Raw genomic sequence first — 24,980 nt, 5'->3', positions numbered from 1 at the left:
TTACCTGCGCCATCTTAACCTCATTAATACTGTTTTGAAAACATGACATCTTGACACTGGGCAGAAGTGAACTCTGCAGACAACATTTTAAATATATTCTCCTGCATAGTCAACTAACAAGTTGGCTTGGCTGTTGACATAAGTTCAAAAGAAAGATAAGGTCATAAAGCATTTGCCTGGCTTACTGACGAACAAAAATACAATTTTTCTTCATATAATTTGTTCCTGTTATGGAGTTATAGATCCAGAATACTAAATATCTGGGAATGTTCAGTGCATATTATAATTACATCCTCTACTTTGAGGAGAACAAGGCTGAAGAATTCAATACTTATTTCTTGCCTCACACACATAAATTAGTTATCCTTTTAGCCTCACAAACAAAGTGAGCAGGCCTGTCCCTTCCTACTCCTCTATTCAATCAGGTTGGGCACTAGAAGCCATTTCATTTTTCAGTAAACCTTCAAGCCCCATCTACTCAGATTTGACATTATCTGGTGCGGAGGTTAGATTAGTAAACAGGAAAAGAAAGGGGATTCATGGTCCTTTCCCCTCCCTTTCACAAGGTAATTTGTGGGGAAAGCACAGAAAAAAAAGTATTCAAACAACTCTAAAACGCATTTGAGGCTTGCCTCCATGGCTGGTTGGCATGACGAGGCACAAATCCAAAAGTTAATTTCAAAGTATAGCTTTGCGAAGGTTATAGTTGAAATGATCCCCCAAATCCTGGCTATAATAAACCCTTGCAACACTCTCAAATAACCTGGAGTCAGCCAAAAGGTTCAAGTGTTTTCCTCACTCCAGGAAAGATCTTGAGACTAGTCTCGACTTGCTGAAATGCCAGTTGTATAAGACGCTGCCTCCTCTGCAAGCAAAGGAGGTCCTCTCCCGCGGCTCCACTGTTTTATTAAGGGATAGTTTTCTCACGCAGCCCTTAGCTCAGCCAGTCCTTCACTTTCCTTTGTTTGAACCATATTCTCCGGGGACAGTATCACTTCAACTGCCTCCCCTCCTGCCACACCCAGTCTATCCTAAATCCTCTTCTCAATCTGTCTTAGGGGAAAGCTTCCACTTCAGATCACCATTCCAAAGTTCTTAAAACGCCAGGCTATTTTATAGCTACTGGGAGTCTCCATTACCTGCCCTAGGGGAGGCAAGCCAGAGGCCAAAGAGAGAGGATCACTGCTATTCAGCAGGAGGGAAAAGTACCCTGGAAACTGCTCCCCAAACAAGCAAGAAAGGAAATGCTACAAGAGTCAAAAATAAACAAAACTAGTGATGCAAGTGATGAGGTGAGACCCAGACCAGACCAGACAAGCATTTAACCCACTCAAGAAAATTAATGCACTAAGGAGTGTTTGGTAAGAACCTAGAGGAAGTGAAGAAAGAAAGACAGGAAGGACAGGAAGACAAGAAACATAATTATTTTAACTTTATTAAGAATAAAATTAGAAGATTTTGTCTCGCCTTAAAAAAACCCATCTTCTAGCTCCATTTGAAGAAGCAATCCACTAGAGATATTTTCCCCAAAAAACTATAGTTTTGAAATTCATCCTTTTGCTCAGTTACATCAAATGCCAGAAATATAACATTTTCAGAGGGAGTAAATTTTGAAAGACACATATGGAAAAGCAACACATGGGTATATTCTTACCCAGTTTAGAGCTTTCTTCGTGGTGTATTATTGCAGAGGGATGAATCACAAGGGAAGCGGGGAGAAGAAAGACCAGCGGGAGAACTTTCTGAACTCTCCCTGCAAAAGTGGGAGGCTAGGAGGATTTCTAACTAACCCACAGCAGATCTGTGGTCCCAGAGCTACCCAGCCACACTGGTTAATGACCAACATGCCCTTGAGATGAAGTCATAGAGAAGTTGGAGAAAAGATTTACTAATTTTTTTGTCTTTTATTCACCCGTGTTTATTGAGCACCTACTCTGGGAAAAGTTCAGTGCTAAGTGCCAGGTAAGTGAGAGGCAGGGAAGATAATTGTAAAAATATAGAAAATATTGTCAATATTCTCAGGCATCTTAAATTAAGAAAAGAAGACTGCACATGTGCACACACATGACATGAGAGAGCATATGATGTCATCAGTGTGGTCCATGCAAAGATTTACTGAATTCTGATCTCCCATGTCCCTGGTACCACCTCTTATTTGATATGTCTGGTTTTTTTTCACCCAGATCCTGGACTTATTTTGGCTCCTAACAATGCCTTCACTTGAAAGATTCAGGTTGAACCATGCACTTTTCATTCACCTTGAACCATGCACTTATCATAATCATTCGGAACTGGCATTATTTTCATCACCTCTCTGCCCTGCGGCACTTTTCAGTTCATAGGGATTTTCTTCTGTGACATTTAAAGACAACACCACCCTACATAACACAGGCTGAATCGAGCAGCACATAGTGATACGTGGTCTGAAGACATTCTCAGTGTAGATCCTGCTTGGATGTCTTTCAGCAACACATTGTGCAGAAGTGAAAGAGTGGCTTCCTTGTGTACTTAGGAAACAGTGGCTTGAGTAAGATAATCCTGCCCCACACGGAAATGAGCACTGTGCTTTCTGAGTTTTAGGTCCCCACACTGAATAGCAGCCTAAAGTAGATATATCAAATCCTACTAACCTATGATCTCTCCTGAATAAAGACACAGTAACTTGGGGAAAGTTTTGTATCAGGTGGAAGATGAGGATTAAAGCGAAGTCTCTTTCCATTGTATTCAACTGTACCTACTACCTCAGGTAACATTTACATATCAATGAAGATAAACTGTCTATTTTCATAATTTCTATTATAGACTTTGCAGTTGGTACTTTTAATCATATTTAATATTTGTAAATTAATCCTGAATGATCTGAAATGAGAAAGTGTAATTTTAAAAACTTGAGAAAAGATTTCTAGTCCTGTAGTTCTAAACAGGGGGAAGATGAGCATTTTGCCCCCAAGGGAAATTTGGCCATGTCTGCAAAGATTTCTGGTTGACATGACTGAGGGATGCTACTAGCATCTAGTGGGAAGAGACCAGGGATGCTGCTAAATGTCCTACAATGCGAAGAACAGCTCTCACAACAAAGCTTAAAATGACAGGGCTGCTAAGTTGAAAATTTCTACTATAGTAAAAAAAGCCCGGAATTAGAAGTCAGAAGACCAGGGTTCTAGACCAGGTTATACCATTTATTAGTAATATGACATTGGGCAAGTACCTAAGCTCTTTGCAATTAAATTTTTTCGTATTTAACATGGGAGTAATAACATCTGCTCTACTCACCAGCTCAGGATTTTTTGTAATTATCAAATTTAAAATGTATGTAGCACATAAAAGGAGGGAGGTACTTCTACTATTCAGCATCACAACTTCTTCAACATCAACATTCTCAGGCACAAATTCAATCTACAAATATTTATGTAGAGCCTACAGAATGTTTTACTCTTATACAAGAAACCTAAATGCTCACAGAAAGTCAAATGGGCTGCAGATCCTCCACAATCCAGGCAAAGAAAAAAACTCTCATCAGCACAAGTTCAACATTCAGCTTTTCCCTTGTCAGAGATCTGCAGACACAGAATCAACCTTGAGTCAGAAAACGCTTACCTCATGGATTTTCTTTTCATGATAGCAAGATCCTGGAGTCCTCAAAACACACTCAGGGCAGCATTGGTTGGCAGCTATTTGAAGCACTTCTCCCTAAGCATTTAAAAACAGCTCAAAGTAAAACAGCAGCAGCACACACCGAGTTACAATAGTTCATCAGACCCTAAGTCATCTTACATTCACTAAATCTCATGCGTTTCTGAGGTGACAACAACAGATGGGATCAAATGAATAGACTGAAAAAAAGGTTCTGTGTCCAGACAAGCTTCGCTCAAAGATAAAATGAACCCCCTCTGTAAAAGTAATTTCCTTGAAAAAAAAAATGTCTACATCTTTTCACATGTGATGAAGTTGAGACTTTGTTTCACTAGAAACCCTAGGAGATTCACACAAGATAAGCAGTTTTCTCCTGCTGGGAAGAGGAAGAAGACTCAGGTGGGGGATGGCCACAGAGCTGGCAGGTCTTCCAGCTGTCTGGTGTCTTACACAGCCTAGTGCAGCCAGTGCAGCAGCTAAAGTTCTCATAGGTAACTTTTACTTGGGACAGGAGGTTGCAGGACAAAGTTCTGAGAGGAAGTAATATCTCTGCAGAGGTATCACATATACACACTGTGGTAAGCTGAGTAGAACTCCTAAGCTCTAGTAAAGATCTACACTGTTCCCAGGGCTTCTATAATTGCAATTGTGTTTCTTGATACTGTCAAGAGAATAGGCCACCCCCTGATACCCCAGGATTTACTGGGGAGTTGTCATATGTCAACCATCCAATCACCACTGTAAATAATCTGTTTATCTAAGAGATATTAAAAATATGGAGTGAAGAGCATTAGCTTGTCTTTGAAGCCCACGACTCTCATATTAGATCTTCTTACCCATGCTGCTCCTCTACTTAGGATTTTCTCAAGTCTAGTAATGTGGCAGAACAGGCAATGAGTGATTTTGACCAAAAATTGTAGGAGATCCTACATTAGCGATGAAATCATGACTTATCCATAGGATAAAAGTCTACCAAGAATTCAACCAGTAGAATTAAAAAAAAAAAAAAGTTTATGTGTGTCTGTGTGCATGTGTATTAATGTTATTAATATTTATTATTTATTTTTGGTTGCTTCCATTTTTAAAAAAATTGTACCTACAGGAGAATTCTAACATCATATAATTATATCTATAAGAGTGGACGGGAAATAGGACTAAGTTTTTACAACCATTAATCCACTAAACAGATAAATACATCAATAAAGTGACCACCAAATTCCTATTTTTTTGATAAAGGATAAAACTTATATGACATGGGATTTTATGAAATTATACATACTATGCAACATTAATCACTTTTCAGAAAAGTGTCCTCTGAAGCCCAAGATAAAACTACAGTTGTCTGATTTCCACTAAAACAATTAGAGAAACTACATTAGCCTAATTTCCACTAAGAATTTCATACAGATCGAAAATAACATGATCTAAGTGTTGATAGTCTAACATGGAAGTCGGGAGCAAGGGAGAAAGGCAGGTAGAATGGAAGACTTCAAGGAATGTTTCATGCCCCCAAATTAGTTTTATTTGTTTTACATAAAAGCTAACTTTCAGATTTAGCCCTCAAAGCTCATTTTATAAATATAATATGTATGTGTGTGTGTGTGTATATGTGTTTGTGTGTATGTGTGTGTGTATATATATATATATAAAAATATATATATATATATATTTGCTAGTGGCAGTAGCGGGAGGGGAGAGGGTGGTTCCCAACTTGGTCTATCTATTGAACTTCTGGTGGAACATGAAAGAGTTAAGTTAAAGGAGGAATAAAAATTTTGCGTGCGGGTGCTTGAAGAATGAGGATCAAGGAGTTCCTGCCACCTAACCATGTAACCCTGAATGGTTTGGTGAGCTGTGGGCTGCATGGAACACAAAGGAGTCCTTCTCCAGGCTTTGCAGTGCTGTGGTTTAGAAAGTGGTTGCAGGGGCAAAAAACATCAGTGAAGATCGCTGGGGGCAAGATTACTTGCTTAGGACCTACGAGAACCACCAACAATAATGATGATAATTTGATCATTATAGCTAACACTTATTGAGTGCTTACAATAGCAGGGTACTCCTCTACACATTTATATGTGTATGTACATATATGCACATACAGACATATAGATATATACATATATATAGAGAGAGAGTTATTTAATTTTCACAACAACTTTATTAGGTAAATGTCATTATTCTCTGCACTGAGGTTTGCAGCCAAAACCTCACCACGTAATGCCGTGCTCCTTTGCATGGCATTGTCTTTTGTGCAGACATATTCTCCAGAAATCCTTAGACAGGATAGCGTCTGACAGAACTGGGTTAACTATTCAAGGTTCTAAATACCTTTGTGTTCTTTCTCTCAATCTTTTTCTGTCTGTCTGTCTTTCTGTCCCTATCCAGCTAGCTATTCTATATGAATATAAGATATGGATATAGAATCCACGACCTGTGATTATAGAATGAATAAATGATAGATGATAAAATGTCTTTCAGAATTGCCATTGACACTAGGTTATTTCTAGTCAATCCATAGCCAAAACAAATTGCTTCAAAAAGGTAAAAAATTATAAAAAGTAAAACAAGTTATTAACAGTAACAAGCCAAGCATGGTGGCTCACACCTATAATCCCAGCACTTTGGGAGGCTGAGGTGGTTGGATCACTTGAGGTCAGGAGTTAGAGACCAGCCTGGCCAACATGGTGAAACCCTGTCTCTCCTAAAAAATACAAAATTAGCTGGATGTGGTGGCACATGCCTGTAATCCCAGCTACTTGGGAGGCTGAGGCAGGAGAATCGCTTGAACCCGAGAGGCAGAGGTTACAGTGAGCAGAGATCGCACCACCACACTCCAGCCTGGGCAACAGAGTGAAACTCTGTCTAAAATAAAATAATAATTTAATTTAGGAACAGTGGTGATTCATGAACTTGTGCCACATACTAATGTAAGGGTACCACAGCAGATCTGAATAACAGCAACACATGCTGCTGAAAGCCCAGAGGAAAACTTAAAAGCAACATGGTAGAGTAAAAATCACAACAGGACATGAGCCAAGGTCCAAGGTTCTTGACATGGCCATACCACCTCCTAGCTCTGGGTAAGTGACTAAACCACTAAAAATCAGTTTCTTTATTTACAGACCGAGGAAGTCTGACTAAATGATTTCTAAATATCCCTTCTAGTTCTTCCATTCTATGATCCCATTTCATTACTTGAAATAAAGAGCCCAAAACCTCTGTGGAATATTTCCATGATCTTAGAGTTGAAAAAGTTTCTTATGGTTGGATCATCTGGTACAAGCCTCTCATTTTACAGATAAGGAATCTCCTTCCTTACAGTTCATGCTCTCTGATTCCTATATTGCCTTCATCCACAAATTTGCTGATCACTCTCTCACATTCACTCAGTAAAGACTTGACACCTGGATCTCTGGTTTTTTTTTCTACCTGTGTCTAGATCATTCTAGGCAACTTCAATGCCCATTAAAATGATATTCTACCTTTGTACACTCTCAACCACCTCAATTCAAGTGATTTTCATCTCTATTTCACACAGTCATAGCCAACCTTAAAATCTGTCCACACTCCAATGAACCTGGGCCTCCTGGTTTTTAGCACCCTCTCACCCTTATTTCCTCCAGGGAGATCCTTGAGCACTTCTTTACCTTCCAGTCTTTCAACCCCCAGCTGGCCTCCCATTCTCCTATTCATGTTATCCTCAATGTCCAGCAACCATTCCTAATTCACTTACTCTGTCTCTCCTCCCCTCTAACTCCCATCTCTTCAATTTCTCTCTCTAGTCTGGGCTATTACCCTTTACCTCCTAAGGTGATTGTATGTCTTTCATGGTAATATCAAAACTAAAAAGTAAAACAAAACAAAACCCTCTCCCTTGCCTTATGCAATCATTCCAAAAATGTTGACTAGGTGCCTTCTGTGTGCTGTGTACTATGCTGTTTGACGGGCTGCAATATGAAGACAGCAAGATTCCTGCTCTCAAGGAGCTAAGAGTCTGGAGGAAGAAGCAGATAAATAAACAGGAATTGCAGTCTAGTCAAGGGGGGTATGAATAGGGCAAGCACAAAGTGCCGCGGAAGCACACCGAAGGGCTTGATGGTTGGGGATGGGAGATTTCAGAGAAACCTCTCAGATGTAATGCTGCCTACCTAAGGCCCCACTTCTCTCCTTCCACCCCTCAGTCAAGCTCCTGAAAGGATGACCTTTATTCAGCCTTCCTTTCCCCACTTTCCATTCACTCTGTATGCCTCCGCAATACAGTTTCCACTCCCCCCACTCCACTGAGACCAACCTCAGCGTGGCCACTGGTGGCCTACATGCTGCCAGATCTGAAGGGCCATATTAAGTTCTCCTCCCACTTACTCCTGTAACTGTACTCAACACGGTTAATACAAACTTTCTGGGCATCTTCTACTCTCCTTGGTGACTATAATATTACTCTCTTCTTTGACTATTTCTTTCCTTTCACCCCTCTGACCACGGCTTCTCAATCTTCTTAAGCACTTTCTCTTATGCTCACCTCCCCTTAAATGACTGTGCTCCCCAAATTCCATCCTTCGTCTTGTACCTGTTTCTCACACAATCTCTTTGGATGAGTTCTTTAATTCTACATGTTTGCAATACTATCTATGTGCTGATGACAGCTGCATTATATCTCCAGCCCCATCTTCTCCTCTGAGCCTTAGACTTACATATCCAGTTACCATTCTGACATATCCACCTGGGTCTTTCCCAGACATTTCAAACCAATGTGTCCCAAATTGAAATCGCCATTTTTCCCAGATGGGCTGTTTTTCTTAATTCTCCCGTATTCTTAATATCAGTTGGTGACTCGGCTAACCAACTAGTCATTAAGCCATAAATATGGCAGTTGTTTCTCCTTTTCCTTTCTGTCACCCTCCTACCTTCAGCCAGTTCTGCTGATTTATCCCCTAAATACTTGTCACACCTCCCCTTATCTCTTGATCCCTACACTACCAGTGCTCCAGTTCTGCAATTCATCCTCTCTGGGTGATTCGCTCAGCCTCTGAACTGATCTCCTCATTTCTATTATTATGTATTATCTTCGAAAAACCAGAGATACTTTTTTTCTAAAAAAGCCGGCCATTCCACCCTTACACCTAAAACCTTTCTTAGTATTCTATAACCTTAAAAATAAAATTTCAAACTCCATACTACAGCATACAAGGCTCTGCATAACCTCAAACTTACCAACTCTCTAGCCTCATCTCTCATTAATTCATTCATTCAGTCAGTAAAAAAAAAAAAAAATTATTGAGTGCCTACCATGTGTCAGGTGTTATTATAGGTGTTGTAGATATACAGAGAATAAAAGAGACAGTAAATGAAAAATATCAATAAAATAGATAGTAGTTAGTATCAAAAAGAAAAATAAAGTCTGGAAGAGGAATACAAAATGTGTGGTAGGGGGTAGAGATTTGCAATTTTAAACAGAATGGCATCCAGGCAAGACTTGAAGTAAAAGATCAAGTATTATATGTATACATATATGCATATAAACACATATCTCTCTCATATATATGCATACCAGGCACACTTCTGCCATAGAGCCTTTGCACTTTGCTGTTCCCCCCGAAATTGTTCTTTCTCAGATATATACATATATATTCAGGGAACAGCAAGGAGGCTGGGTGTCTGAAGCAGTGAGCAAGGGAGAAAACAGTAGAATATTAATTAGAGGAGTACAGCAGTCCCTTAAAGGACATCGGGAAATGTTACTTTGAGTAAGAAGAGAAGCCACTGGAAGTCATTGGAGGGGTTTAAGGAGAGAAGCAACATGATCTGAGTTCAATTTTATTAGGATCACTGTGGCTACTATATCAAGATTACAGTGAAAAAGGCAAGTATAGAAACAGTGAAACCAGTTAAGAGGCTATTGTGAGAATCTAGACAAAAGGATAATAATAATGGAACCAGACTGACAGCCGAGAAGTCACATTTGGAATTTACTGTTTCATGAAGGAAGAGCTGGGAGGGGCTTGTTAATGTACTAGATATGGGATGTGGGAGAAAGTGGGGAGTCAAAGGCGATGTTAAGTTTTTGGGCCACAGCAACTGGGAGAATGGGGTTGTCATTTACCAAGATGAGAAAAATTAGGAGAGCAAATTAGGAAGAGATGAAATCACAAGTTTGATATATAACAAAGACGGGAGACTTTTTCTGTGAAGGGCCAGATAAGCAAATATTTAGCTTTTGTGAGTCACACATGGTCTACATGGCAACTATACAACGCTATTGTTGCAGCCAAGGTCTATACATAAACAAATAAGTAAGCCCGTGTTTCCATAAAACTTTATTTATCAATGGTGAAATTTGATTTCACATAATTTTCACATTATAAAATACTACTTTTTATTTTTTCAATCATTTCAAAATGTAAAAGCCACTCTTAGATCATAAGCTGTACAAAAACAGGCAGTGGGCCAGATTTAGTCTGCTAACCCCTGATATAGAGCATGTTTAGATTTCAGCAATGCAATCTATGTCTTCTAACATGTGATTCAGGGCTTCTTCCATGATAACACAATTCTTCACATGAAGTGGGGAAGGGCATTTTTCAAGGCATTTTTGCCACCAGCTCAGATTCTGACGTGACTTGCTTAGCAAGCCAAATAATGATTTTTTTTTAGGAATACTTACCCTATAAACATAAAGCTCCATAATATACAATAAAATCTTATCAAATTTGCCAATACTTAAAGTACTCCCAGCTTCTCAGGAATACACTCATGCAGAAATGAAGGCATACTCTTAAAGGCATACCTTCACTCCAGTGTCCAGTACAAACAGAACCTTATTAGCATTAGATGGCATAAAGACTCAAGATTAATTATTGGAGGGAGCCAAAAACTAGAAAAATAAACTTTTTAAATTGACAGAATGCTTTATGAATAAAATAATTGATTTTGTCCTGGGAGTTTCAGAAGTTCAAATTTAAAGCTTAAGCTTTTTTTAAAAATAGATTCACTTTAAAAAGGAAAGAGTCAGCAACTAGAAAAATATCATTCTAACAGAATAGATGTGTAGTCAGAAAAAAACTGAAAATTTTTAACAGAAGGGAAGGGAGGAAATACCAATCATAGACTTGGTCAAATACAAGGAGATTTATTGAGTCAAAGACTTGCTTATGTTCCTAGGGAGCCCCGTGGTAGCACAATAATACAATCAGTGGCAGACCCAAATGATATTTTTATAAAATCTTTTTCAATAAGTCAGTTCTGACTTTCAATCCATTCGATGGTTCATGCATGTTGAAGTTAATGTTAGTAGCTTTGGCATCAGTCAGACTTGAGGTAAAATCTCTGGGCAGCAGTTTATTAATTGCATGATCATGGTTACGTTGCTTAAAATCTCCAGGCTTCACGTTCCTCATCTATAAAGTGGGGATAAAGATACCTACCCCACATAATATTAAATGGGATAACATTATTAAGACCTTAAGCCAAGTCCCTGGTCCAGAGTAAATGCCCAATAAATGGAAATTGGGGTGTTCTTTGATATGATATGTTAAAATTCTGGAAAGGAGGATATTCTTAGATGCAATATGTTAAAATTCTCTTCTGCATTTCATTAAGCTTCCAATTAGAGATTAGAATAAATGTCAAAAACAGATGTCTGAAATGATCCAAAAACCTGACCCTTCACTGACTTTACCAATACATTTAGGACACAATTAGGATACCGTACCTTCTCAAAGGCACATTGAGGGTTTCTGCAAACAGCAGGTTTGCAGATAACAATATCACCATGGCAACGGCAGTTCTGGCATGAATCGGGCTTCCAAATTGTGGCATCCTGCAAAGAGGCATAAGCTCTGATTTAAAAACTGATCAGTCAAGGTATGAGCACACAAAAGCTGCACCATCAATAGTCCCACATCCTGGACAATTAAAAGACAAAGAAAAGTCACAGGCACACCACACACAGTACTTGCTGGGCACTGATTAAACCCCACAAGGCAATATAATCAGTATAATCCATTTCACAACAGTCAACCCACGTAGGCAAAGACAAGGGGATGCGGCAGAGAGCTGTTGATACCCAGAGTAAAAATCATCGATTGGCCTGAAACCACAGGAGGAAGAGTTGCTCCCTGACTTGAAGTTCCGCTTTGCTGTTAACTAGCAGAAACCACTGGAGCATGTTTAAAGGAAAATGACACTTTTGACTAGCACTAACCAGCATCCTAAAAGCAGTATTCGCCACTAGATACTATAAGCACCACAGGCTTCATTTTTCAGCTCTTTGCTACTTCATCGTCTAACATTCATCAGAAACAAGGATTTGAGTAAGTAGTTGGATTTTTAAAGACAGATGCACCAACACATGTATGAGTGACTATTTTGTGCCTGGCTGGGTGCTGGGCATATTGAAGTATAAATGAAGCATAAATGTGGGCAGTATCCATAAGGATCTCACAAATTATTTGGGGTCATGAACATGAGAGAATTAAATAAACATAAGTTAATGTTACTATGTTATTACTACACAAATTGGAAAGGAAAACAATGGTCACAAACAGAAAAGTGAACCCTGGCTCAGTTAAGGGTCTCAGAAATTCCTTCCCTATTTCTCACCTTCCCTCATGCTGAATCCACATTTCAGTTGTGCCCATTTTGAAGTAACTTTGAAACCAACTATCTCATAGCTTCCACAGAAACCTGTTTCTGTCCACTGAAAGGCTGCTCTGATGACTTCAGATTGAAACACTAAAGATCCCATGGGCTGTACTGAGATTCGTTTTCCCAGAGATTTCCTAGCCCAAATTCCTATTAGAGTTGAAAGCAGCCATACTGTTTGGCTAAATTTCAAACACTAGATCTTTTTGAAGAGTGCTGTCCATGTTATTCTCTGGTTTAAAAGTGTATACTGCTCAGGTGATGGTGCACTAAAATCTCAGAAATCATCACTAAAATACTTCTCCATGTAAACACCACCTGTTCCCAAAAAATCTATTGAAATAAAAAATTTTAAAAAAACCTCAAAGCCAAAAAATAAATAAATAAATACATAAATGCAACTATTTCTGGCTCATCTTTACCTCCAATGAGATAAAATGCAGACCCCATAATCTGATCCTCACCTATCTCCCTGGCCTTGACAACTTGGTCAACACTGCTGGACAACCCCAGCCTCCTCTTTCCTGTTCTCATATCTCATTCTCCCCTGGATTTCTACTCTTCTCTGACTTTTCCTGAGAAGCATTTGCAACCAGGAAGCTTCTTCTAAGTCTCAGCACCTCAGAGGTGAATCATTCCTAACCCTTAACTGCCATTCAGATATAGCTCTTCACTATCCCTCTGTGACCTCACTTTTTCCTGCATGCACTATTACACTGTTGTTTTGTTTTGTTTTGTTTTGTTTTGTTTTGTAACAGGGTCTCACTGTGTCACCAGGCTGAAGTGCAGTGGCATGATCACAGCTCACTGCAGCCTCAACTTCCCAGGCTCAACTGATCCTCCCACCTCAGCCTCCCAAGTAGCTGGGACTACTGGCATGCACCACCACACCCAGATAATTTCTGTATTTTTTGTAAAGACAGGGTTTCGCCATGTTGACCAGGCTGGTGACAAACTCCTAGGCTCAAGCAATCTGCCTGCCTTAGCTTCCCAAAGTGCTGGGCCTACAGGCATGAGCCACTGAGCCTGGCTCTGTCACACTTTATTGCACTCATTTATATTCCTGTTAGCCTTGCTGGACCAGACTGTGGGTGCCTGAAGTGGGAACTATCCTTGGCCTGGCACACTATAGATCCTTAGGAAGCAAGAGTTCATAGTTCCTAAGTTGCTTAATGAAGGCCTGTTGCCTCCCTTCTAAACTTTCTCACCCTGTTTTCCTTAGTAAACAAGTAGTTGGAGTCCTACTAAAATACTTTAGGGAAGAGTAAGATAAGTTTCCAAGCTCCTGACAGAGTCCTCAGAACACCGACATCCAATTAGAGCTGAGATGAGCTAGGAAACTGGTGGATGCTAGCAATGGACATTTTCACACAAAATGGCAGAAACCAAATGTGATGGTTAATTTCATGTGCCAGCTTAGCTAGGCTATTGTGCCCACTTGCTTGGTCAAACACTAGTCTCAATGTTGCTGTGGAGGTACTTTGTAGAGGAGAGTACCATGAACAATTAGTTGACTTTTAAGCAAAGGAGACGACCCTCCATAATATGGGTGGACTCATCCAATCAGTTAGTGACCTTAACCACAAAAACTGAGGTTTCCTGGAAAAAAAGGGGATTCAGCCTCAAGACTAAAATATAGCATTTCTGCCCAAGTTCCCAGACTGCTGACCTGCTCTATAATACAGTTTGAACTTGCCATTCGCAACAATCGCATGAGCCAATTCCTTAAAATAAATCTCTCTGCCTCTGTCTTAGAGAGATATCCAATAGGACATATATGAATATATTGTTGATTCTCTGGAGAACCAAGACTAATATACCAACATTGGTGTAGATTTACATGGATATACACAACATTTCCAAGCAAAAAATAAAATCACCCTTTAAAGTCAAGAAATGCTAAATTCATAACCTCTCAGGGAATGTGCTTCAAACTCTGTGGCCTCTCCAAAGTCATTTAGGAAATATAAAGTCTATCTGAGGTGAGATTACATTCCTAATGTCTGATTTACAAAAATACTGAATCAAAGCAGAAAAGCACCAGAACTTTGCTTAGAATACCTCTGAATTTCTTTTTATTGCTACAGCACATTCTTCAAAATTGCCAATAGTGTGACTATTACAGTCTACTCTTAACCCAAAGAGCAATGACAAGAAGGTGAGGAAAAGGCCAGGTGCGGCAGCTCACGCCTGTAATCCCAGTGCTTTCGGGGGCCGAGGCAGGTGGATCACGAGGTCAGGAGATCGAGATCATCCTGGCTAACACAGCGAAACCCCGTCTCTACTAAAAATACAAAAAATTAGCCGGGCGCAGTGGCGGGTGCCTGTAGTCCCAGCTACTGGGGAGGCTGAGGCAGGAGAATGGCGTGAACCTGGGAGGCGGAGCTTGCAGTGAGCCAAGATCGCGCCACTGCACTCCAGCCTGGGTGACAGAGCGAGACTGTCTCAAAAAAATAAATAAAATAAAATAAAATAAAACAAGAAGGTGAGGAAAAACAAGTTTATTCCCAAGCACAATGTAGTACGTTTCCTGCTGATTTCAAGAAAACAATCTAGGTTTCAGGATACAGATTAAATAAAAATGACAGCTTCACAAAGCCAGCAGCTACTATTTATTGATCACTTACTTATGCTCCCCACTCTGGGAGCAGGAAGTGCTGATCACAGGGATAATTGTGAAATAGAGGGAGGGTGGCTTTTCCCACCTCTGCCATCTTCCTGCAAGGCTGGAGAAAGTATCTGTAGTCAATGCTACACAAAGCCCTTACACACACGTCAACCCTATGAAACTGGCACTATTATTATGATTTCGATTTTACAGATGAGAAAACAGAATGAGCAAGATTGAACCAGTTGCTCAAGTTCACAGAGTTCTTAGGATACCTAAGGACTCAGGCTCTGGAGACAGACTGACTAGGTTTGAATCCTGGTGACACCATTTATTAACCGAGTCTGTTATTGAGTTAACATGTCTATGCCCAGGTTCTTCATCTGTAAAATAGAAATGAGAAAGTACTTATTCAGTAAGTTTATTGAAAGCATCAAAGGAGATGCTGTATTTAAAGATACGTGAACAGTGTCTGGCACTTATTAAGGGACCATTAAATGTAATTTATTTTTAATCCAAATATTTTCTATTATGTCACAGGCATTCAGCAAATGTCTTCTAACTATTTCATTTTCTCAAAGGGAAAACAGTCCTATAAGTACTTCGACTTTCCCATCTTCTCATTCCAGTCTACACAAGTAAAACCTAGCACAGTGAAATTATTACTTAATTAGGACCCTAGCATTTAGAGGATCCAGAACATTGCTGAATAAGGGAGAAATGAATCTATAGGTTGAGTTTTCAAGACAACTTGGGAAATTCAAAAAGTCTCTGTCTCACTAAACTGGCATAATCATGGGCCATGTCTTTGACCCAGACATTGGTTGGCCACACCAGCTTATATGTGCTCCCTTAAGCTTGGTATGACCCTAATTGCCAGCCATATTTATTCTCTCTAGATGCAACATTCTTACTTGTTGAGGTGAGTTCTTCTCTGCACTTCAATTATTTTGACAGTGACCTCCAAACTCAAAAGCAGTCCATTATACTTTTAAGCAGCCCTCAGTTGCTGGAGTTGGCTTACTAAACTGTAAACAGTATCTTCTAAGAACATGGAGTAGGTTATTCACTTTCATTCACAAAATCATAGTTTTTCTTTATGTTAATTCAAAGTTTAAATGTATCTGGGCTTAGGAAGCCTTCCTGATATGTTTACCTATCTGTCTTCCCAGCAGACTATGACTCTTCAAGCAAGGAGATCTCATTTGATTCCTCTTTGTATATCTCAAAATTCACTTAGCACAGTTTCTGAATGTTGACTGAATTAATTAATAATCAACCCTGAGTTTGTTTACCTACACAAAAATATCTAGTCATAAGATTGAGATACTCCGGATAGGTTGTGAGAGCTTGAGAAAACAATGTTTAAATGATGTCACTACAAAATCTTTATAATGTTGAATGTCATTACTACATTGATGTCAAACTATGTTTACAGAAAAATTTTCTTCATCTAGACATTGGACCTATCAAAAATCTTCCTTGTGTCAGCCAGGCACAGTGGCTCACGCCTGTAATCCCAGCACTTTCGGAGGCCAAGGCAGGCGGATCACCAGGTCAGGAGATCGAAACCATCCTGGCTAACACGGTGAAACCCTGTCTCTACTAAAAACACAAAAAATTAGCTGGGCGTGGTGGCAGGCGCCTGTAGTTCCAGCTACTTGGGAGGCTGAGGCAGGAGAATGGCATGAACCTGGGAGGCGGCGCTTGCAGTGAGCCGAGATCGCACCACTGCACTCCAGCCTGGAAGACAGAGTGAGACTCTGTCTCAAAAAAAACCAAACAAAAAAATCTTCCTTGTATTAATATCTCTATGGAACTAAATAATGTGTTATGGTTAATTTTAAGTAAAATGAGTCCTTTACCAAGGCCTGGACAGATGGCCATGTTTTTCAGGTCTAAATCTTTACAAATCAATTATATGGTCACATAAAGTTGCTTTATGAAAGCAGGGAAGCTAGAGTTCCTCAATAGCTAGAACTTTGGATAAAGCCATAAAATCCAAAGTAATAACATTGTAAACTAAGTTTTACAGATTTTCCATGTTGCTATTGCAATTCCAACACTTTAAAATCCTCCTTTCCAATCTAACACACTCAGCAAAAGAAATACTCTTAAAATAGCTTTTCACTAGAAGATAGATTAAAGGATTAGATTATGACAAGCCTAAAAAGCAATCAAAATATCTTTATAAACAGCTTTTAATATTTTTAATAATATATGAATAAAATGTTCTTGCAAATAATATAATGCCTCCATCCCCAAATACTTCAAAGTAATAGCAAGGTGCTTTAAAAAAAAAAAAAAAAAACAACTTGTTTCACTTGGGAAAGTATTTACTGAATATTTGATTAATGCTAATAATAAACAATAAATATATCTTTAATAAGTACTCAAATTTCTGGGGGGGGATTATTTATAGAATTCTAAAGAGGAGTATATCAACTGTTAACATAAATTTTCTTTCATCTAAATGGTGTAATGACCCTACTTTAATTATTGATTAATTCATCTCATTTTAAATTCCCTTGGCTTCTTAGACCAAAAGTGAGAAAGAATAAAGCTCCCCAAAAGCTGTGTTTTCAAGCTACAAAACAGTATGTAGATATAATATTTTTGTAATAAAAAGATATCTATGTGCATAGAAACAAACTGTGGAATTATATAAACCAGTAAGTGAGGGGTAGATAATTCTGTGTGTGAGTTCCAGATGATTTTTTGTTTTCCTTTATCCTTATCTGTATTTTCCATTTTTCAATAACAAAGATACACAATTTATATATATAATTTATGTGCTCTTTTGAAGTTACTTTTAAAATATAAGGTGGCCAGGCACAGTGGCTCATGCCTATAATCCCAGCACTTTGGGAGACCAGGGAGGGTGAATCACGAGGTCAGGAGTTTGAGACCAGCCTGGCCAACATGGTGAAGCCCCATCGCTACTAAAAATAGAAAAAAAATTGCTGGGCATGGTGGCAGGCGCCTGTAATCCCAGCTACTCAGGAGGCTGAGGCAGGAGAATCGTTCGAACCCAGGAGGCGGAGGTTGCAGTGAGCCGAGTTCGTGCCACTGCACTCCAGCACTGGCAACAGTGTGAGACTCCGTCTCAAAAAAATAATAACAATAAAATAAAATATAAGGTAAAAAAACAAAAAATGTTATGCTTTTTTCCCCAGCCTACTATACGTAGATAGACCCTGGACTACAGAGTTGAAATGTCATCAGGGAGGGAATTTAAATAAAAAGCACTTAGCAAATACATAACAGTAGCAATTTATCTAAATTTCCTGAGCTATCCCCAAACCTTCTTGTACTCAGTAAAATTTTTAAAAATTAACAGTGTTTCCTACTTGCCCTTCAAAGCAGCGAAAAGGACACAATATTCAACCAAGTCTCATGTCTTCATTTCTGGAGGTTCATTCTCCTGACAAGTCTGGTTTTCAGGAAAGATAATCTATAAAAAAGGATTCTTTGACCCAGCTCCCATTCGGGCACAGAAATAATGGTCCTTGTTTGTCAGGGAACCATGAAGAAACAAATCAATAACTTTCATAAGGTTATTTTAGAGTGCAATTCTTTCCCCAAGTGCCCTTCTTCAGACAGCTGAGATAAACAATACCTTTTCCATTTGTTCTCAATTTAAAGTTCATGTAAAGCTCCCCATCCTGTCCCAAATAAAAAGGAGCAGAGGACACTTACCGTTAAGAAAAGCTGTGAGACTTTGTATTTACATTAAATTCTCTCCTTTCAGGAGGAGCAAATACAGGTTAATTAAAAAACAAAATTGTGATCCACTTCCTGTTTCAGACCTATTTCAAAGACTTGTTTCATATAATACCCCCTTAAGGAGTTTCTTGTTTTACACATCAAAAACCTAAGCAGTTTCCCATTTCAGCATCCTGGCATGATTAGCTTGTACCTGATCTCCTCCAGCTGTCTTAAAATGATCAACCTGAAGGCACAGCTATAAGAGTATCAACTTGTATACAGAAACAACAGCGTGAATCACAGATGAAAAGATTGCTGCTGATTATAGCTTTAAAATGTCTTTGTGCAAGAGACCCTGAACAACATAGTAAGTTAGCACCACGCTTTGGTACAGAAGTCTTAGAATGGTGTGGTGCCAAGGATGGAGGTAGGCAGATGGAAGGAAATGGACAAGCTACCCGCAAGTGCTTCCCAGGTCCTCCACATACTCATGATGGTACAACTTCTCACAGCGTCCTGTGAAACTGACATCATGACTCTGATTTTATAAATGAGGGAATAAGGTGTGAAAAGGCAGAGCGAATTGTCCAGAGCTCAGCTATTAGGAGCTAATAGGAGCGGCTAGATCTGGGATTCAAACCCAGTCTTTTTTTTTTTTTTTTTATTCTGTGCTGTTATCATATAATATCAATAACAATGCCTTATATTGTATAGCAGTCTTACCATTTCAAATCTCTCTTACTTCTACTCTCTGACTTTAACAGACTACCCAGGCAGGACACACTAGGGCAGTGCCGCCTACATTTACAGATAAAGGGACTGTGAAGCTTAAGTGACTTACTTGGCCAATATGTTCGCATGCCTGCAACAGCATACTCCCACCCTTCTTAATCTAACTTCCACACATCCTCCAGGTCTCAGTTAAATATCACTTCCTCAGATTGGCCTTTTCTGCCTCCTTAACCAAGTAAATATTCCCCTACCTCATGTATTCCCCTACCTCAAAGCTCCACCGGCTTCCACAAAGCGAGGCTTAGTCCTCTAAGTTTTGTTTTACAAAGAAAAAAAAAAAAAAAAAACAAGGACAAAGAGGGCACCTTCTGGATCCCAAATTCTTTGGCATTTTCACCTTTTTATTTCTTCCTAAAACCTTTGAGATAGATTTTATCATCTCCATTTTACAGAGAAGGAAACCAAGGTTCAGAGAGGTTAAGTAATGTCCCAAAGCTTGTAACTGATGGTATTAATGCCTGTATTTCAACCAGTGTCCATTTGATTTCAAAGCTTATGTTTTTCCCACCAAACCCACCTCCATACCCACAGGCTTAGTTTATGAACATAGGTTATATACCACATTAAGTCAGGTAGCAATGCTAAAATGGTAGAACAGGCAAACTTGAGTTCAAACACAAGTTCATTTCCTTCTTAGCTTTAGGACTTCGCACAAATCTCTTAGCTTTTCTGAGTCTCTGTTTCCTAATATGCAAACTAAGGATAAGATTGGACTCAATCAGGTGACGGTAAAGATGAAATAAGCTAATGTACTTGTATTACCACAGTGACTTGTCCTTAGGAGGTACTCAATAAATGTTAGCTATGAGCTTGGACACTTGCCACAATCTAAGCCTGTTGATCACAATATTTTCTGTGACAGAGGGAGTAGGTGTAGCATTTAGAGCTATAGAAAATCCCTGCTGGAATTTCCAGCTTCCAAGATAAGAAGAAGATAACTTTTCCATTGCTTAAATGTTTGTACATATTCCACTATTGAGTGCTATAGAAACTATACTTCTAGAGTAGTACACACACATACACACACAAAATAGGATATCTTCAAAATATAGAATAAAATAAAATACCCAGAGAATGTGCTCCTCTTCATTCCAAATTCTGAAGCAATAGAAATACAGGCTGAGTTCTGTAACTGTCTATTTTTACACCCAGTTTTCCACTTGTTGTAACATAATCCCGTAATAGTAAGAGCCTGATCTAAGAGAACCCGTATGACAGATGAACCATTATAAATTCCTAGAGATGTTAACCATAGAAATTCCATTATGAGTAAAACATGTGCCTCATCTTTCCACTTTAAGTAATCCAGATATTAGGGAGACTTTACTGTAGCTTAAGCTTATAATTTCTTTCTTTCTCAATATAATAATTCAGCTCCCAGAGACTTCATTTCATATTCCTAAGGGAAATGGGGGAAAAAAGTAAACATTCAAAATGTTTGCACATGAAATTAAATTATAGCTACACCATTATCTCTCATATTAAAATTATTTATTTTCTTGTCAACTTCCTCCACTAGATCATTATCATTCATTTTATAATCAGTTTTTGACTTTTCTCTCTCCCTTCCCAAGAGTAGGGACAATTTCTTTATATATAGGTAACTTTGTATTCTTGTAGTGACTAAAACATAGCAGGCACTTAATGTGTTTGAGTGAGTTGATGGATGGATAGATGGGCATATATTCTCAAATTTAGAGAATTGCTAACTATTTTGTGATGTCATTGCTGAAAAGTTGGATACGCAGATGACAGCATTAAGTTCAACATGCTGCCCTTGAAAATCCTTGCTGCTGCAATAGCCATCTTCAATCTATGCTGTTTGAGATCCTGCCTTCTAGATTAATATATCAGTCAAGACCTTTGCTCTAAAAGTGCTTCTCTACTTCTGACTGAATGCCAGGCCAATTCTATTGTGATCTGGCATGCCACAGCCGTGTCATATCATTTAAAGCTCTGCTGCATGTTCTCAATCCCTAACTCTTCCTCTAGCCAGCCCCTTGGCCATTTAAACTGGCCATCCACTAAATGGCTGAGAGTTGTACTAACACTCACATTCAATTAGGTAAAGCCACATCCTACTAAGTGTGTTTCTAAACCTGGTAGAGGCCCTGAGTTCAAGGTTTCATTGTCAGTGACTCAGCCTCATGATGTTAACCAGGTCTCCTACATGAGGCTATACCATCTCAAGAGGCATTTAAAAATTTGCTTTGAAGACTGCTGGTTTAGAGGTGATTCTAGCATTTAATGAATAGGGGTCCTAAATTCTAGATGTCATATAATGAGTAAGACATAACTGCACCAAGAAAAAGTGTCCCACTTTCACATGACTTTCAAATGTCCAGATATTCATGTCAGTGAAAAGTCTGATTATATATCCTAACTCTATTTTACACATAAACCCAAAGTACTTTATCATGATGTAATAATATACACTGAATTATCCAGGGATTTAACTAGTCAAGGAAAGACTACTCTATTTTATTCAGAAATTAATGAAGATAATGAAAGACAATAAATACATATCTTGAAACATGTTAAATAACTACTAATATTTCCACAGATAACCAGTATCTACAAACACAATTAAATGGAAATCCTAGAACATAAAAAGTCAAACAAATAAAATTAATTTTGCTTAACGGCAGACTGGCTACACCTAAAGAAAACAAGAATATAAGTCAATACAAAACATCTAAACTGAAGCAGAAAAAACGAAAAGGATAAAAAACACAGAAAAGAGCATTAGCGACACATGGAACATATTACAAAGTTCAACAAATGGGTGATTGAGTTCTAAAGACAAAATGACAGAAATGGGCAGAAATAAAATTTTTTAAAAATATGGCCAAGTATTTTCTAAAACTGAAGAAAAATATCAAGCCATAAATTCAAGAATTGCTATGAATATTGATCAGAATAATAAAGAAAACAACACCTAAGCACTTCAGAATAAGACTGCTCAAAATGAACAGCAAAGAGAAAACTCTTTAAAGCCACAGAGGGGTAGGAAATTATTTTCAAATAAAAATGCCAAAACTGATAGCTAACTTCTCCACACGTAAAAAAAAAAAAAAAAAGATGGAACTCAGAAGACAAATCTTTAAATTGCTGAATGAAAACAGTCACTAAGAATTCTATACCCAGCAAAAATACCTTTCAAGAATGAAAATGAAATAAAAATGTTTTAAATTAATAAAACTAGTGAGAATTTGTCACCTTCAGACCCAAACTAAAACAATACTAAAGGAAGTTTTCCAGGCAATAAGAAAATGACTCTAAATAGAAACACAGTAATGTAGGAAGAAATTTAGAATAATAGGGTAAATATATAGGTAGATCTAAATAATAACTATATAAAACAAAAATAATAACATCTGGTGGGATTTAACATATGTGTAAATACAAAATGCACAAAAACATACAAGATAGGAGATGGATGAAAAAACGGAGAATTCAAAGGTTATAGTAATGGCTGAGAAGAGGTAAATACAATGATTAACACAATGATTAACACATTGTAATATCTAGGGTAACCACTAAAGGAAGAGTAAAAGTGTATTTAACAAGCTAAGAATCATGAACTGAAATATTTAAAACATAATGGATTGATTCAAAGACAAAAAGAAAGGGTAAAAATATACAGAACGGGAGTAACAAATAGAAAGCAAATAGTAAGGTAGATATAAACCTACTCAATAATTATAATGCAGGAACATGTTAAAAGATAAAAATTGTCAGACTGGATAAAGGCAAAGCAGTGGATCCAATAACATTGAGGGCCATTATTATCAAGTATGAACTGAATGTCTTAAAGAATAAACCCCAATATGTGTATTTATATATATTTATGCCTCATTCAAAATAGAATTTTAGACTGTAAATTCTTGAAGAATTCAAGGCATCAAGAATTTACTGAGGATCTATCACATGGTAAGCAATGTGGAAGATATAGATGAATAAAATCTAACCCAGATACGGAAGACTAAAACCTGGTCCTTTACATCTGCTCTTGAATTGGAAATATAGTTAAAGAAGCAAGACTTCCGAAACAATTAGAGAACAAAGCAAAATAAATAATTAGAGAGGGAACATACTATAGAAAAAGAGCCGTGGACTGGGAGTCAGAACCTGGATTCTGGCCCAGACTTGGCCTTTACCAAGCTGGGTAAACCAGATAAACCGCCTCCCTGGGCCTCTGGTTCCTCCTTCATGAAACTTAGAGATTAGCCCACATGGTCCATAATCTTGAGATGGATTGCAAACTCAGGTAAGTCTGAGTTCAAATGTAGTTCCCTAACTTAACAATTCCAGAACCATAAGCAAGGTAAGTATCTTGACCAAGCCTCCATTTTCTTTTTCTTAAAAAGAACAAAAATAACAAAATCAATCCTAGAGGAATGTCATGGGGATATATCAGATAACACATCTGAGATTCCTTAGCACCATGCTCAGCACTCACAGGGTAGAACAGAGACTCTCAGACATCCATCCTCAGACCTTTCCTGTGCTCCAGACACATCCTATATGACCTATTTCTCACAGAGGTCATCAATGGACACCCTTGCATGGAATTTGTAAAGCAATTTATCATGCACTGGATTTCTTCCTTTGTGTGCATTTCAGTATATGACCACTACTAATGTGCAAACAAGTTAGAAAGGGTACCTTTCAAAATATGATATCCATAGAGACACTGCTTTTTAAAAATCAAACACAAAAATCTCCCAAGCCACATTTTAAAATGTCATTACAAAAGTTATATGCCAGCCGGACACAGTGGCTTATGCCTGTAATCTCAGCACTTTGGGACGCTGAAGCAGGAGGATCACTTGGGCCCAGGAGTTTGAAACCAGCCTGGGCAACATAGTGAGACCCTATCTCAACAAAAAATAAACAATTAGCTGGGTGCCACGGTGCACACCTGTAGTCCCAGCTACATGGGAAGCTGAGGTGGGGGGATTGCTTGAGACTGGGAAGTCGAGGCTGCAGTGAGCCATGATCGCAGTATTGCACTCCAATCTGGGCAACAAAGTGGGACTCTGCCTCAAAAAACAAAAGTTATATGCCCACACACATCCTCATAGCTACTATTTACTGAGCAATTATTACATACACATATATACACATGTATATTATTTGTGTAATATACATATTACATACATAGACATATTGCATAAATACGTATGTATATTTATATGTGACATTGAATCCTCATAAAAATACTATGAAGTAGTTATTACCACTACTGTTTTATAAAACAAGAACATAAAGAACGTCTGGTCAGTTATCACACAACTGGTGAAGCCAGGATTTGAATGTAGGACTGATTGGCGTCAAGGACCACGATCTTTCAAATGAAAAGTGATACTGGTTTCAGGAAGAACAGCTTTCACCAGGTTTGAGCCACTGATCAATAGATCTAATTGACTTTGGCTGCCACTATTACCTAAAGCCTGTCTTTTTTCAGCTGGTAAGGATTTCTGGGAGGGAGGGAATCAGGGATCCTCAAGGGCGGCCGGCCCTGTCTCAGCAGCCTGACTCTCAATATCTTCCTAAGATCTTAAGCTTCTAAGGAAATAAAAATAGTTTCTCCACT

At 38.5% G+C, this 24,980-nt stretch overlaps 1 protein-coding gene across 5 annotated transcripts in view; it reads right to left on the bottom strand.

The window, feature by feature from the left end:
• FRAS1 (Fraser extracellular matrix complex subunit 1) overlaps positions 1-24,980 on the bottom strand; it is a 477,046-nt gene that overhangs the window by 289,939 nt on the left and 162,127 nt on the right. For all 5 annotated transcript variants that reach the window (XM_054554107.2, XM_054554103.2, XM_054554105.2 and 2 more), the window contains 2 exons: positions 11,342-11,449; positions 3,598-3,690 (listed from right to left, as the gene is read on the bottom strand). In XM_054554107.2, the coding sequence (XP_054410082.1) occupies positions 3,598-3,690; positions 11,342-11,449 (201 nt within the window). The remainder of the gene's footprint in view (positions 1-3,597; positions 3,691-11,341; positions 11,450-24,980) is intronic.

This window comes from Pongo abelii, chromosome 3 (assembly GCF_028885655.2).
Source record: "Pongo abelii isolate AG06213 chromosome 3, NHGRI_mPonAbe1-v2.0_pri, whole genome shotgun sequence".
NCBI lineage: Eukaryota > Metazoa > Chordata > Mammalia > Primates > Hominidae > Pongo > Pongo abelii.
This window is presented reverse-complemented; position numbering and strand designations above follow the sequence as displayed.